Raw genomic sequence first — 15,822 nt, 5'->3', positions numbered from 1 at the left:
AGTATTTATTTGACTGCAAATACATTTCACATAGTTATTAAGAAAGCTTTAGTTAGACTTTAGACTTTTTCAATGGAAATGCAAAAAGGCAAACTGTTTTAAGTTATTACTTTATTAGGATAATAGAAACATGGAACAGAACAGACATATTTTAACATTTTAGATTTTATAATTCTTCACTTCCTCTGCCTCTTTCTCAGGGTTCCCTCCATTCTCCAAGTACAGGTTATTGTATGGATACTGCTTAGGTGCCTGTAGGTGAGAAAAAAACAATCACGTTTATATTATTGTTAAATATAGATGAACACTGACTGAGGATTTATGTTTCTTGTCTTATAAGTTGAATCAAAGAGGGGAAAATGTGGTGGTTTGCCAACTTGGGCTCATTTACATTTACATGCAGACAGAGTGTGCATGCATTTAAACCTCCAATGTTATACTACTTATACTATCCAAGTATTTGTCCTATCCATATTATTGGCGTACATGTCATTAGCATTTTGTCAATTGCTGGAGCCAATTTCTGTAGCATGGACACCCTGTTGTGTTTAGATTTGACAGTTCTATTTTAGAATTTGCAAATGGTGTATGGGCAAGATAGAATAACAAGCCATTATATAGAATTTTATTTTCTTGAAGAACCACATTTTTCACAGCCCTTTCTTATGTAAACCTGCCTTGCCAAACCTGTCAATACATCTAACCTTTTTGCAGTCCAACAGCAGATTCTCTGTCTTCCTGTTTTTAAGAACCGCTACAGTACTTTGATTGTAATCAAACACTTCCTGTGTGGTAAGTATTCTCTCATCCCATGCAGAGAGTATTCCGAAACCTTAACCTCATTGCATGGTACAGGCCAAACTAAAGCTGCTTTCAGACATGTCCTCCGCAGTATATGCGGATCTTTGTCAAATGGAGGTCCGACCCTTCAGGTGATTCAGATATGATGCTAACATGCGGACATTATGTGTAAACGACATACAGCCGGCTAAGTTCGAAGTTCCAAATGTCCGGTTATGTTGTGCAGATATAGGGCCCAACCGCTTGACATCCGCAGAACATGCAGACTTACACCTATGTCTGAAAGCAGCTTAAGACACCCTTTCCTCATGTTGAGTGTGTACAATGAGAACAGGAAGAGATCTTTGTGACAACATCAAAAAATAACATGTGTTCCACTAAGATCAAAATGATAAAAAGAAAAGGAACTTTACTCCCAGAGTTGAGCTATAGACAATACACTGAAGTAAAGCCAAACTACAGGACAGCTGTGCTTCCACCAAGTCACAACAGTAAATTAAAGAAAAAAACACAACAGGAAATAAAGAATTTTTTTTTTAAATTTACTGTGGTTTTGTGATTTGCCATTGTGATTTCTGATTTGCGGTTTCATTTTTCTTTTTAATTTCCTGTGATTTTGTGATCGTGATACTGTGAATTTTGATTTGCTGTTATGTGTTGTGTGTTTTTTTTTTTTGTGATTTGCTGTTGTGCTTTGAATTTCAGGGCCACCGTACAAAATGGTGCAGGTTGCTGTGGTTGATGCTAGCCAGAGGAGTATACTAAGAAACGAGATAAGAGGTACGTTGAGCCTGAAGGCTGAGGTGCATTCAAATTCAGCAAGCAGAGGAAAAGGTTTTTCTGGCTACTACCTTGTTGCTAGCCTTTTTTCTTAACATGTTAAGGTAAGAAAACTGACATTTTTTAAACAAAATGTTAAAGGGAGAGTTACAGCCAACCATCATCATCACAGCCATAACAAAGTAGTTAACACATATACATCTTAAATTTATATAACAATTCAGTTAATCTTACCACAGGTTGGTAAGATGGGAACACTTCGCCGACGTAAAACATAAACAACATGAACCCCACAAATCCAAGAAGAGTACCGGACATCGTCCTCCAATCCATGGGAGTGGGGGATGTGTCTACACGGTTCCTGATGAACATGTCAAAATCCCAGTGCATCTGCAATCAAATAAGAATAAGAAATTCACATGTGATGGTCTTTCCCCTTTTTGAAGTGGAGAACTAAATATCACTCAGATGTGGATCTACTGTAAACAAATATTCCAATCTTCTGTCATTTGCCATTACCGGCTCTCCCCAGTTCCTCCTCAGGTCAGGATGGTCCCATGAATACCAGGGGTCTCTCTCTGACTGTGACCTGTCTGGCAGCTTTGGATAGTCTCCAAACCTAAGCAACAACAACACAGTAAAATACATGCATCTTAAAACTTTATACACGTTACTGAAACTGACGCTCAGAGAATGTCGACAGACTCGACACATCCTTACCCCATGCCGTCATCCGGATAAGGTTTGTAGTCTTGTACTGTCATATTATACTTCTTAGCAGCCGCAGCTATCTCCTCGGGAGTTTTAGGATACGAGCCAGGGAGCGCATCCTTCGAAAGTCCGGCGGCTGTCGTGACAAATGCAAGAACGAGACTAAGACTTTACCAGCAAACGGTAACGTTAGGATAAATGACTTAGCTCAGCATAGTTAACATGCAAACCAAACTGAACCAATAATATTACTAAACCAAAAGCATACCTATGTAAAACAGTACAGAGCATTCATTTTTGCCATGTCAGGGCAGAACTACCAAATAGTGAGCGAAAGCTTGGTGTCTGTTTACATGTTTGATTCAGTTGCTGGGGCTAACCAGCCAACCTAGCCAGCTATCTTTGAAGGTTAGCTGCCAAGCTTGCCCAACGACCATAAAGAGATAACCATATAATTGATGGACAGTATTTCAGATTTATTGCAATGTGTAACTAATAACCCACCTGTTCTTGCACCAAAAAACATATGTTTAAATCCTTGCCCTTTAGCTTTCTGAAGGGCCCGGGCCCAGCAACCTGCTCGAAGCGCGGCCATCTTTCGTTCACCGTTGACCTGGGACCAGACACAGATCGGGCTTGTACGCATGCGGGGGAAATTAAGGTACGGTAAGCGAAAGGAAACAAACTTGTTAAATCCACTCGGGCATCGACAGGGCCTCCCTTGATGTTGTAAACGTTCTCTTTTGTCTTTTTTTTTTGTCTGTACAGATTTTTGGTGCAGTTACAGTAATTTTCTGTGTGTTGGCAGTGCTTATTAATTATCTGGCACCTCTAATTCAACTTCCCAACGTTATATGCACGGTAAAAATGTAAAAGTTGGTCACATTTTATCAGGCGCATTTTTAAGACGTTGTCATTTGAGGGTCCTTTCGGGTCCTTCAGGACACGTGTTTGTCTACATTTTCCTGATTGTTCGTGGTAGCTGCTTGAGGCATCATGGCAGACTTACAGATGAAGATTCTTAGAAAGAAAATACAGAAAAAGAATGACATAAACAAAAAGCGAGGGATGCTTAAGAAACTTAAAGAGGCTGAAAATGAGCTGGCATCAAACGATGAGTCTAAGGCTGATGTGACCGATGAAACATTGACAGAGTCGGAGGCTAAATCGGCCGCACAACAGGACGATACTCCAACGAGTGAAGAGTCTACCCCAACTTTAGGAAAGAAGAGGAAAGTTGCTGGCTCCATTGATTCTGGTGGGTCGAAGAAAAAGAAAAAGAAGAATTTGAAGAAAGTTGTTGATGACTGTTGCTCGCATGAGGGTGAGGAGTCTGAACAAGCAGATCTTGAGGATAGCGAACAGACAGCAGACGATGAAATTGAGACAGACAAGGAGGCGGACAGTAAAACTGAAGAAGAAAAAGATGGAAAAGGTGAAAGTGAAGCTGCGGCGGAGCTCCCGTTGGGATTAACGGGGGCATACGAGGACCGCTCTTTTGCATCCCTGGCAGATGTAGTGAGCGAGGCCACCCAGAAAGGAGTGAAGGAGATGGGCTTCGAGAACATGACTGCGATTCAACACAAGAGCATCCGACCTCTGCTCGAAGGAAGAGACGTATTAGCTGCTGCTAAAACAGGTAGTGGTAAAACTTTAGCCTTCCTCATCCCTGCCATTGAACTCATCTACAAACTGAAGTTTATGCCCAGAAATGGTACTGGCGTTATCATTTTGTCCCCCACACGAGAGTTGGCCATGCAGACTTATGGTGTGTTAAAGGAGTTGATGACTCATCACGTGCACACTTTTGGCCTTATTATGGGTGGCAGTAACCGAGCCGCAGAAGCTCAGAGGCTCGCAAATGGTGTCAACATAGTGGTGGCCACTCCTGGCCGACTGCTGGACCACCTGCTAAACACACCTGCTTTCATGTACAAAAACCTTCAGTGTCTGATTATTGACGAAGCAGATAGGATACTGGAGGTAGGATTTGAGGAGGAGCTGAAGCAGATCATCAAGCTGCTGCCAAAGAAACGTCAGTCCATGCTGTTCTCAGCCACACAGACCCGCAAGGTGGAGGATTTGGCCCGCATCTCTCTGAAGAAGGAGCCGCTCTACGTCGGTGTGGATGACAACGACGAAGCAGCCACAGTGGATGGACTGGAACAAGGCTATGTGGTGTGTCCCTCTGAGAAAAGATTCCTTCTGCTTTTTACGTTCCTGAAGAAAAACCGCAATAAGAAAATCATGGTGTTCTTTTCGTCCTGCATGTCTGTCAAGTTTCACTATGAGCTTCTCAACTACATCGACCTGCCAGTCATGGCCATTCACGGCAAACAGAAGCAGACCAAGCGTACAGCCACCTTTTTCCAATTCTGCAACGCAGAGAAAGGCATTCTTCTCTGCACGGACGTGGCCGCCAGAGGCTTGGACATCCCAGAGGTTGACTGGATTGTCCAGTACGACCCACCTGATGATCCCAAGGAGTACATCCACCGCGTTGGAAGAACTGCCCGTGGAATCGACGGCCGTGGCCACGCTCTCCTGATCCTCCGCCCCGAGGAACTGGGCTTCCTGCGCTTCCTCAAGCAAGCCAAGGTTCCCTTGAGCGAGTTCGAGTTCTCCTGGACCAAGATCTCTGACATTCAGTCACAGCTGGAGAAACTGATTGAGAAGAACTACTACCTCCACAAGTCTGCTCAGGAGGCCTACAAGTCCTACGTCAGGGCGTATGACTCTCACTCTCTCAAACAGATCTACAGTGTTGATACGCTCAACCTACCAATGGTGGCCCTGTCCTTTGGCTTCAAAGTACCTCCCTATGTGGACCTGGGTGTCCACAGCAGTAAGGGTATGAAGCTACAAAAGAGAGGTGGCGGAGGTGGCTTCGGCTTTCAGAAGTCCAAGAACGTCCAGAAGGCTAAGATCTTCAAGCATGTTAACAAGGGAGGCAGGAGAGATTCAAGGCAGTTCTCCCGCTGATGAGAATTTGATAAATATTCTAAAGTTTAACATTTAAATCTGTTTTATATTCAGTGTTGTTGATAACATTGAGTGTTGACGATCTTGTTGGATGGCTGCATGGTCATGTGCAGAGAGCTGGGTGCAGTCAGTGAACAGAACTTTAAAGAACATTTTAGGACTGAGTTCAGTTCAGTTTCATATTTGTCTCTGTATAAAGAGTAGCTTATTTACTCTGTATATCTTCACATTTTGTAATTTGTATTATGAACTCTGTCGATTTCCTCTCCCAGATATGGTAATAAACCTCTAAAATGGGTCCGATGTCATATTTTATTTAATAATGGATTCCTTAGTGCTACTTGTAACTTAATATTTTAGATCCATTAAATAGTTGGGTTCTATAGTGTAAATGTTGTTATGAGACATGCATTTTAGACATATTGTCATCATTCATTGTTACATATTTGCTTGAACCATGTGCATGATTACAAGTTGAATTTGGTCATGTTACCCCACAACCTCCACACAAAATAAGTAAATACATTTATAAAGTTGAATAGATGTTCATTTATTGTGTCATAATCAATACATCCTGATAGTTTTCTTGCCGAGGCCTAGAGAAGACCTCTTTGAGGACCGGTCCTGGATGCGGCTGCGTCACTGTGAGGGGCTGATGGGAGACAGGGCTCTAGATGAATGCACAGAAGCCTGGAACCTTCTGAATCCCGACCCATCAGATCTAGCTTGGGTGCAACAGGGATGTGCATTTACCAAGAGATCATCACTCTGCCCCCCTTGGTGAGAGTCATATCCTGTTAAGGTGGTGGAATGTGGTGGCGATGAGGAAAAAACATTCACAGCAACCCTGCTATGTCCTTTTCCAGCTCTTCTATGGGGCTGTGTAGCTCATACCTAAGAGCAAAAAACCGCATTCAAAGTACACTTATAATATTTTAAGTGACATTTTAAAGAAAGAAATTGTGTGTAAAAAGGCATACCTTTTGAATGGCACACCATTAGCTGTGATGAGGAACTTCTCAAAATTCCACCTAATGTCGTTGACTTTAATAGGAGACCAGTAGAATTTCTTTATGTCTCCTATGACAGGATTGACATAAGGCAATGTTCCCTAGGGAGAAGAATAATGTAATGTGTAAAGCATACAGCTTGATTAAACAGGTTGTTTCAATTCTTGTCAGCTTTATTCATCGGATAAATACTGCATGTTGTAATTAATATATAATAAAAACAATTGTAATTAGAATGCCTATTTATCATGGCGTATAAGAGACTAAATCAGATCCTACCTTGAGATAGGTGAAAAGAGGCTCTTCATTTAATCCATTAACTTCAATCTTTCCAAATATGGGGAACTTTGGGACAAAGCATCCACCAGGTCTTACATGCTTGATGACATTAAGGGTCTCATGGTTTACCTCTGAGAATGAATATGAATGAAACATTACTAACACAAGAAACTTATTTTAATTTCACTTTTAGTACAGAATACATTTTGTACTTTTTCCACAAAACATGTTTTCGACGCTTCGTAGGAATTTCACAGTATTTTGGCAGTGTTGGTTATCAATGTGAGGCTTACAAGTGTACACAACTTAATAGTTGTTTATGTTACAGTGTTGGGAAGTAACGGAATAAATGTATTCTGGATTGTGTATTTAAAATACAAAATATGAGTGTATTTAAATAGTTAAAATGTAATGGGTAGTATTCAGAATACAGTTACACTGATAAGAATTACATTTTAAATCATTATAACAGGCCATGCCTTTTCATACTTAAATTAAAATATTTTTAACCACACCATGTAGCCTATGTATCTCTCAGGTGGCTTCTTTGTCTTTTCATCTCTGTTTTTATAGCCTTAATGAAAAAACCTCTTAAGGAATGTAGAATGTAAAATTAGTGTTGTAGGTCAATAGGGCCTATATCCAGCATGTTTTAGGGCTGTATAGGTTCTCTACAGTGTTCTGTAAAAAGGCATGTGACTCCCCATGATCTGTAAAAAATCTGTGGGGGATTTGGAAGCCATTTAGCCTATTTGCAGACAAAACATCTCTGTTGGTTTAACGTTAACTGTGTTTCATAGCAAATAAAACAGGTTGTGGGCTGTTGTTGACAATATGGTCTAGTTTCACATAACCTCAGATAACTGTTTCATCCACTGCTAATAAAATATAATAGCTGATGTATTCCAAAGTATTCAAAATACGTTACTCACTTTGAGTAATCTATCGGAATATGTTACAAAATACATTTTAGGGAGTGTATTCAGTAATCTGTAGTGGAATACATTTTAAAAGTAACCTTCCCAACACTATTAATAGATCACACTGTAGCACACAAACTTACCCGGGGATTGTAGGCCAAACTGATTGCATGGGAATCCAAGGATAACGAATTTGAGGTCACCAAACATATTCATCAGTGCATTCAGTCTGTGGTACTGGGAAAGGAACCATTACATTCAAAATAAGTATTTACATAATACAAGAGCCAAATTAAATATGTATGCTTACTTTATCACAGAGGAATATATAAACTAAAAAGCAGAAATTAATAACTGAATTCAGCTGTAATTACCTCCTCAATGGTTGACCCTCAGAAAGTTGCCAGATTAACAACAAGGATCACTTTGCCCCTATAATTGTTAAGTGATATAGTTTTGCCATCCAGGGTCTCCATAGCAAAGTCATAGATTGATTTCCCTTCCATAATCACACAAATGAGCCTATTGGCTGTAAATCAACGATGATTACTTGGTGGTGGACCGCTGTTGCCTTGTTTGACTCACTTCTTTCAATGTGCCATTACTCTTGGCTCAGCAATTGTTCTGCATGGCTGGTTCCATTGTGCCTGTGTCCAGGGGTGAGTTGACAGGCTAATTATTTGTTCGGCGTTTGCATAGGTATGTGAATCCTATTGGTCATGCATCTACCCTTGTGCTTTTCAAAGGACAGGTATACATGACCAAAGTCATCCAAAAAAGTTCCTTTATGGGTGGATAACAGTTATAGCCTTCTGTGTTGGGGATTGTTGGGATAGGTCTACTATGGCGTCCATAATATAAGTGGTGTCAGACTTAATTCAAAGAGCCTATAGTCTAAAAACATCATATATCAGACATTGTATATTAGTATTTGCTCATACTTGGGATTTATATTTTCCCCCTTAAAATGCAATTTCCCCCTGCCAAACAAGGTAAAAAAAACCCCTCAAATGTTACAAAACATCATCTACATTCACCCGAAACGGCAGGTGGCAGTATTGATCCATTATATGTTTGGCTAGTTAATGTAAAACACAGAAGGAGTGCAGCGGGTTCAGTGCAGGATGCTCCCTTGTTATGCCAAATTTTAATAGCTAGTCCACTCTCAATCGTAAAGTAATGGATTCAGAAGATGGGAAGACCTCCAAGTAAGTTATGCATTTGTTTTACTTATTTTGAATGTTACTTTGGAGTCGCTCATTGATTCGTATCTGCAAGTTGACGAACCAGGCTGTCAGATGACTTGAAAACAAAATTAATTTGAGTGCTATGTGTGTGTAGTGGTGGTGTGGTATTGTTTCCCTGTTGAAAATGATCTCCACGAGACTGTCAGCTGACATATCATCGGGCTCTTTACTGTGGGCTATCAACGTCAAGTCTTTATTATTTTGCGTATCTAGACCTTTACTTGGAATACGCACCTCTGTGCACTTCATGTTGATTATCTTGACTGTTGTCTTGTGAAAGGCATTGCCTGCTAATTTTGGCTGCTGGTTTATCACGGAAAAGCAGGATGCATTCTGTGTATTTTTTATTTAGTTTATTACAGCAGGCCAACAGATGATGCAAAAAATGTAACTGCTTTCTAAACTACATTGATATTCAAATAAATGTCTTACTAAAACCCAAAATGAACTTCAGTGGTGAATTTGTGCTATATTTTTGTGATAAAGCATTCTGTTGGCATTGTAAGTAGGCCATATGAGCCAGCTTCTGGCTGTGGACAGAATACCCCATTTAAGCCTTACTGTGTTCTTTTTCAGATATCAGCTACTAGATTTGCCATGGGAGGATGTCTTAGTCACACACATTTTCTGCTACCTCCCCCTGCGACACTTGGCTACTCTGCAGAGGGTCAGCAGGCAGTTCCGGTCCCTCATTCAGGTGTATCTCGCAAACTGCCGAACCTTTGACCTCAGCCAGGTAAAATCAGCAGGTTTTACTTATCTACTTTGCACATATTTCAAGTCGCAAATCCAATGAAATACGTTCTGTATTCAGTTGGCTGCAAAGTCAAAGACTTGTAAAAACTTTAAATAGGTGTACTGTTGTAGGGTTACAACTAATTATAGCAGGATGGTAGCTGACACACATTCTGACAGTGATTGCTTCATAGTAGTCACAGTGCCTTAGAGAGTGTCCTGTTATCTCCTGCTCCCTAGCTGAATACCCCAAACCAATATTTTGATCCAGTGTGTGCAACTGATGGTTGAATTAGCTGATTTATTTTATTGGACCCAACATGGAAGGATTTTAAAATCAATTATAATAGAGTATCACCCGGAGAGAAGAAATACTCTTTTTCTGATTGGTTGGCAGTGTGGCTATTAATTCTGAATAACGGGACACCTATGAAGTAGATCTGGTAAAAAAAAAGTTGAATCACCTTTCCATATCAATGCTTATGAATGGTAACTATAACAAGCATAGTAGGATGACTGTTGAGCCTGGATGAGGCTTCCAACAATGGAATGAACAAGCTAACTGTCCATGCTATCGCTGTTAAGGCCAAAGAAAGTTGTACAACAAACTGAACAAGTCGGCTTCTTTCAAACAGAACCGCTTGTTTCCTTTGCGTGCTATAGGCATCGCTATTGCCTACAGTGGCAACCGGGTGATAAGCGGGATAACGGCCTTCAAGGTGTCCTGTTATACGGAATTAATGGACTCCGCTGCGTGTCGGGGAGTTCTTTGCCTCTCCCTAGTCCATTAGTTCTGTATAACAGGACACCTTGGCAGCTGTTATCCCTTACATAGAAAGCCTTTGTCTGCATTCAATAAAACTGGGAGAGCTGCTCCTTGTTGGTGCAAATGTTTTTGATTTATACATACGTAATTGTTTTCTACCTTTGTTGATAGATGTGATCTAGCAGGTTCCTATGTAATCTAGCTGTTCCTATAGCTGGTTCGTATCTGTTTTTTTCCAAGTGCTGAATGCTCTCTTCCTGCAGGTTGGGCCTCACATTTCCAAGGAAGCCTTCTGCTCCATACTGAGTGACAACAAAGTACTCCAAAATCTGTCCGTCCAGAACTGCTCGGCCTGGATCACAGACAAGGAGCTCCTCCCTGTCATCGGACAGAACCCGCACCTGCAGCGGGTGGACATGCGCGGCTGCTCGAGCCTAAGTCGCCACTCTCTGGTGGCCGTGTCCCTCAGCTGCCTGCGCCTGCAGCACCTGAGCCTGGCCCACTGTGAGTGGGTGGACAGCCTGTCGCTGCGGAGCCTCGCCGACCACTGCGGTGGCGGCCTGCGCTCGGTGGACCTGACCGCCTGCCGGCAGCTGAAGGACGAGGCCATCTGCTACCTGGCGCGCCGCTGCCCAGTGCTACGCTCCCTTTCGGTGGCCGTCAACGCCAATGTGACCGACGAGGCCGTCGATGAGGTGGCCAAGAGCTGCCGCGAGCTGGAGGAGCTGGACCTAACGGGCTGTCTGCGCGTGCGCAACGAGGCCATCAGGTGAGCCAGAGGCAGGTGGGCTTGTGGCCCCCTTTTTAGACTGGGTCTTTTTTGAGCTGCCCAAAAGTTGTGTAATGATAAAGAAAACAAAAGGAGGAATATTTCACAACTAATTAAGGTAACTGGCAACACGATTGGATATGAAAAATTGCATCCCAGAGAGGCAGGGTCCCTTAGAAGTAAAGATGTAGGGGTATTCTTCTCTCTGTGTAAACCTGTGTGCACAAATGATAAAACAATGTATTTTTAATGTTTCTTAAGATGCAATTGTGAAGTATTTGGGGAGTTCATCATCTACAGGACATAATATTATTAAAACATTCAGAGAATCCAGCAAAATCTTAGCAAACAAGGGAAAGAGCTGAAAAACAAATTGGATGGCCATGGTCTTTTGGACCTCAGATGGCACTGCATCAACACCAGACCTGTTTCCAGACCTGTCATTGTTGGGGCTCAGGAAAACCTCTGATAACTATTGTCTATGTGCACAGTAACAGTCAAAACAGCCAACATTGTATTGAGACATGATCCAGAAAATACTACCATCTTATCTGGGCCTAAAATGGACTGAGGTAACATGGAAAAAGCCATTTGCCATTTTTTTTTAAATCATGGACTCATCTGGGCTAAAGAGGAGAGGGCCTATTCAAGTATTCAACCTATCCAACTTGTTTTAGCGTTCAGTTCAAAACCCAACATCTATGATGGTGTGGAGGAGCATTAGTGCCTACAGCATAGTCATCTTGCACATTTGGCAAAGCACAATCAATTCTGAATGATGTATACAGGTTTTGAGCAACATATACTCCCATCCAGGCAATGTATTTTCCAGGGAAGACCTTGAATATTTCAGGAAAACAGTGGCAAAATTAATTCTGCACATATTTAAATAGTATTTATCCACAGAGGAAGAGTCCAGGGGCTGAAATGGCCCGTCTGCAGTCCAGATTTGTCAAATTAGGTGCATAATGGAATGACTAAGAATACCCCATGCTGTTGAGCAACTGAAATCCGGGACGACGGGGAGTAATGGGACAACATTTCACTCTCAAAACTCTAGTAACTGGTCTCCTCAGTTCCTAAACATTTACAATATTTTGTTAATTGAAGAGTTGAAGCAGCACAGTGGTAAACATGCTCCTGTCCCAACTTTTTTTGAATCATGTTGCTGGCATCAAATTCAAAATTAACATATATTTTCCATGAAATAGTCCAAATTTGATTTATTGTCTATGTCCTTTTTGCTGATAAGTATTGGTTTACGAGACTTGTATATTATCACATTCTGTTTTTATTTGCATTTTACACAATGTCCCAACTTTTTCTGTTTTGGGTTGTAAATTAAGTAAGTGTTATATCTCCAGAAATAATCTGTCGTGTGTCAACGCTTAGTCCAGGAGTAAACTATTAGAGGACAGTGAGGAGTCTTACAATGGCGCACACATCTATTCTGAGACTTGTCTTTGCTTATGCGTTTGCAGGACTGTGGCTGAGTACTGCCCCAAGCTGCGGTCGCTGAAGGTCAATCACTGTCACAACGTCACCGAGTCCAGCCTGGGGCTGCTGCGAAAGAGGGATGTGGAGATCGACGTGGAGCCCCCCCTGCAGCGGGCTCTGGTGCTGCTACAGGACGTGGTGGGCTTCGCTCCCTTCATCAACCTCCAGATTTAGGCCTCATGGTCGCCTGTTGTGTGGACTGTGACTGGTATGTGAGCTAATGTCGGGATACACCACATTCATTCATTTTCCTCAACATGTGAACATTTTGATGTTGGCTCTGTTTCTATGAGTTCTGCTATTGTTAGGTCTTATTATTCTGAGACACTGCCAGAATTCAAGCGTGAGCCAGGCAGTTTAAGATTTGAAAATACATAACTATATATAATGGCTTCAAAATGTTTTTGTAACTTTGGGCACAGAAATTGTCTTTGCTTTGAAGCATGCATTGTAAAAGGATGTCATATGATAAACTCAGTTAATCAGTAGTGGAGAGAGCTTCATACAGTGTGAGCAATCCCTATTAGCAAGTCCAAAAAAAGATGGATCTAGTACTTAAAGGTGCTCTAAGTGATGCCACGTGTTTTTTAGGCTAAAACATTTTATGTCACTTACTGCAAACATCACCTAAGCATCTGCTAGCTGTCTGTGTCCTGAATACACTTTTAAAAATGTGATCTCTGTGGACAGCCAGGCTCCAAGAAAGGCAACAAAAACAACCTGGGCAAACCTAGCCCTTGAAAACATAACAAACTGTTCCAGCAAATCACAGACGAGATGTGCGTTTAGGAGAGTTTCACGGGAATAGCACGGGAGGGAGGGGGAGGAAGTAGCGAGCTAGCTCTCTGTTTTGTTTGAAAGTCAACAGAAGTGACGTTACCCAGCATCACTTAGAGCACCTTTAATGACACAACAATAGAGGAGGTTTCCAACTATATTATAATATAAGACATATTATTTCTCTGTATATAACACAAATAACACAGGTTATTCCATATCTTCCAGGTCTCACCCACACACCACCACTGTTAATTGTGAAGACTCCCCATCTGGCCCTGTCTGCTTAAAGTGATGCAATAACACAGGGACTCATATCAGTGGGAGTCTGAAGTGGAAATCGGAGTCAGTTAACTCATTATTTATTGTTTGATGCAAATCCATACATTGAACACGATGTTATGTGTGGACACCTATTGCACTTCAAGTAACACTTGGTTTGAGCTGGCCTTCTGTCATCCATACAGACCCCCCTATAAATAAGCATGGTGTGATTTATATAGTGTAAGATTATGTAGTACTTCATAGTAGGAACATTTTTGATACTCTGTCACTATCAACACAGGGTAATGCATCCTCTGTGATAGGATTAGTTGAATGAAGTGTTACTTCATTTGCACTGGCAAAAGACTGCAAACCTTTGCACTTTTCATCATTTCTGTCACAATTGTATTTATAAACATTTAGCTATGTGGATACGAATGGTTCTTATACCTCAGTTTTCACTTTCAAAAGTTAAGGACTCTATTGGTGTTAAGCTACAGTAATGCATCTTAAAATGCCAAATCCCATTTAATGAATTTCATGTTGTATTTAACAGTAAGAGAAAAGAAAGGTGCCTGACATGAACTGACATCAGTTTAGCAAGTTCTGACAGACCGAAACGTCAGTTTATTAGTAAATTGGTTGCACTGTGGAGCAAGCAGTGTTGCACTTTACTTTTCTCTTACTCTTAAGTTGTTCTTGCGAAATGGCACCTGCAATCTACCAACAAGGTGTGGAGGATCCTCTATAGCTTATGTTGTATTTAACAATCACTTGTATTGGTGGATTATATAGGTTATATAGGTATATAGGTTTCACTGTTCAACTTGTGTCTTGTTTTTTGCCTTGTGTCTTAAGTCCCCCTTTATTTTTCATTTTTCAAGCTGCATTTAGTAGACCTGAACCTCTTTGTCACTTGGTGAAGATAGACCTGGTTTATAATAGAACTAATTGCAAGTTAACAGAAACATGTACATTAAAATAATTTAGGTAAATAGACGCACAATTCAACAAAATTGTTTTGTTTTCTAGGAAAGTTATGGCAGTGCAGTTTGAATTCGAATTCTGTTTATGCGGCAGCTGAACTGGTTCCATTCCTCTGTCATTTTATGTTTCACTTGCCATTACCTCGTTTTAATGTAGTTTACCCTTCTGATTTTTTTTAATCTCCTTTGTATTGTAAAAAAAATATTTTGGATTTACAAAGCACTATGATTTTATGATGAGTTTATCTGAAATTCACCAAATGTGTACAGTGATCTGTTATTTTTTAATTATTTTTTTTGTGGCATCATTATATGCCCAGAGTTTACCTCAGACTTCTTAGAAAACGCTATATGGACACAGGCCCTTAAGAGACTGTTTTGTTGCAACTTGAACATATTATTTGCAAATATAAGCTTTGCTTGCTTTTAGCAATGTATAGTAAAGGGAAGCGGGGATCTCCACATAAGGATTTTGTTTGAAAATGGATGGAATGTTTAGAATACTCATATGTACAGGAATTATGGCTGCATAATGAGTTGTATAAAAGAATGTAAAGATAATTGTACACTCTTGCATATTTGTGGTGCATGCATGTGTTAAATAAGTGTGTGATTACAGAAAGACCCATATCACGCTTTATTTTTTAATGACAAGACTTGCCACTGTCTTTTGGATTTATGAATTGGACAGCAAATATAAGAGGCCTTATCTTACTGGGCCTAGTGCCTACTGTGAGGTATCAATTCTAAGGTATTAAGTAAGATTTACACTAATATATAATTTTTACTTAGGTTTTAATCCAAAATTGTTATCCAAAGAGACTTCCATAGAAGCAACAGATATTCAATGGTGAATAATACCACGCCCTATACACTTGATAACTACTGTGAAAGACAGGACAACAAAGGACTTGACCACTGCCACTGAACCTGGTATGCCCTGACAAAAATAACTGCACTACTTCAAGTGTATCAAAACTGCAGTTTTGAAGAATATTTTTGCAGTTCATATTCAGAAATACAATATTTTTTATTTTATGTAAAACTGCATTGCACTACATTGTAGTGTACTTTACTGCAGAATTGCAACATTTTGGACAAAATTGTTTTACTGCATTGTAGGCCTACTTCAGATTCCTTTTGTAAGAGTGGTAATAATTATCGCAGGGAAGAAATGTAATAGATTGCATTTAGAAAGTTTTCTTTTTCTTTTTGGAATGGAGTTACCAAAGATCCTTAAAATACAACCGTCTCTGGAGTTACTGTACCACATAGATCCAGAAGGTGGCGATAATAGG

At 40.6% G+C, this 15,822-nt stretch overlaps 4 protein-coding genes across 4 annotated transcripts; 2 read left to right on the top strand and 2 right to left on the bottom strand.

Moving 5' to 3' along the window:
* Positions 1-94: 94 nt before the first annotated feature.
* Positions 95-2,952, bottom strand: ndufb8 (NADH:ubiquinone oxidoreductase subunit B8). The gene is made up of 5 exons (XM_042082447.1): positions 2,797-2,952; positions 2,302-2,428; positions 2,101-2,200; positions 1,816-1,971; positions 95-252 (listed from the first exon to the last, which is right to left on the bottom strand). The coding sequence occupies exons 1-5, from the start codon at positions 2,936-2,938 to the stop codon at positions 160-162; spliced, it is 618 nt and encodes a 205-aa protein (XP_041938381.1). The 5' UTR covers positions 2,939-2,952; the 3' UTR covers positions 95-159.
* A 270-nt stretch (positions 2,953-3,222) lies between these two features.
* Positions 3,223-5,572, top strand: ddx18 (DEAD (Asp-Glu-Ala-Asp) box polypeptide 18). The gene has a single exon (XM_042082369.1). The coding sequence runs from the start codon at positions 3,289-3,291 to the stop codon at positions 5,272-5,274; it is 1,986 nt and encodes a 661-aa protein (XP_041938303.1). The 5' UTR covers positions 3,223-3,288; the 3' UTR covers positions 5,275-5,572.
* Positions 5,573-6,041: 469 nt separating this feature from the next.
* On the bottom strand, positions 6,042-8,308 carry gpx9 (glutathione peroxidase 9). Its single transcript, XM_042082450.1, has 5 exons — positions 7,858-8,308; positions 7,627-7,720; positions 6,564-6,694; positions 6,255-6,385; positions 6,042-6,168 (listed from the first exon to the last, which is right to left on the bottom strand). Exons 1-5 carry the CDS (start codon positions 7,987-7,989, stop codon positions 6,111-6,113), a joined length of 546 nt encoding a protein of 181 aa, XP_041938384.1. The 5' UTR covers positions 7,990-8,308; the 3' UTR covers positions 6,042-6,110.
* Positions 8,309-8,530: 222 nt separating this feature from the next.
* fbxl15 (F-box and leucine-rich repeat protein 15) lies at positions 8,531-15,090 on the top strand. The gene is made up of 5 exons (XM_042082436.1): positions 8,531-8,691; positions 9,307-9,466; positions 10,495-11,000; positions 12,482-12,705; positions 13,503-15,090. Exons 1-4 carry the CDS (start codon positions 8,663-8,665, stop codon positions 12,669-12,671), a joined length of 885 nt encoding a protein of 294 aa, XP_041938370.1. The 5' UTR covers positions 8,531-8,662; the 3' UTR covers positions 12,672-12,705; positions 13,503-15,090.
* Positions 15,091-15,822: the final 732 nt, after the last annotated feature.

The sequence above is a fragment of the Alosa sapidissima genome, chromosome 24 (genome assembly GCF_018492685.1).
Source record: "Alosa sapidissima isolate fAloSap1 chromosome 24, fAloSap1.pri, whole genome shotgun sequence".
Lineage (NCBI taxonomy): Eukaryota > Metazoa > Chordata > Actinopteri > Clupeiformes > Clupeidae > Alosa > Alosa sapidissima.
Note: the sequence above shows the minus strand (reverse complement) of the source record. Positions and strands in the feature narration are given on the sequence as shown.

Bases quoted from the DNA above. Each gene is read 5' to 3' on its own strand.
- ndufb8 (XM_042082447.1), bottom strand. From the start codon at position 2,938: ATGCGTACAAGCCCGATCTGTGTCTGGTCCCAGGTCAACGGTGAACGA. The intron at 2,201-2,301 runs GTAAGGATGTGT...GTTGTTGCTTAG, and splicing joins TATCCGGATGACGGCATGGG to GTTTGGAGACTATCCAAAGC. The intron at 1,972-2,100 runs GTAATGGCAAAT...ATTTGATTGCAG, and splicing joins GGAGGAACTGGGGAGAGCCG to ATGCACTGGGATTTTGACAT.
- ddx18 (XM_042082369.1), top strand. From the start codon at position 3,289: ATGGCAGACTTACAGATGAAGATTCTTAGAAAGAAAATACAGAAAAAG.
- fbxl15 (XM_042082436.1), top strand. From the start codon at position 8,663: ATGGATTCAGAAGATGGGAAGACCTCCAA. The intron at 9,467-10,494 runs GTAAAATCAGCA...CTCTTCCTGCAG, and splicing joins GAACCTTTGACCTCAGCCAG to GTTGGGCCTCACATTTCCAA. The intron at 11,001-12,481 runs GTGAGCCAGAGG...ATGCGTTTGCAG, and splicing joins GTGCGCAACGAGGCCATCAG to GACTGTGGCTGAGTACTGCC.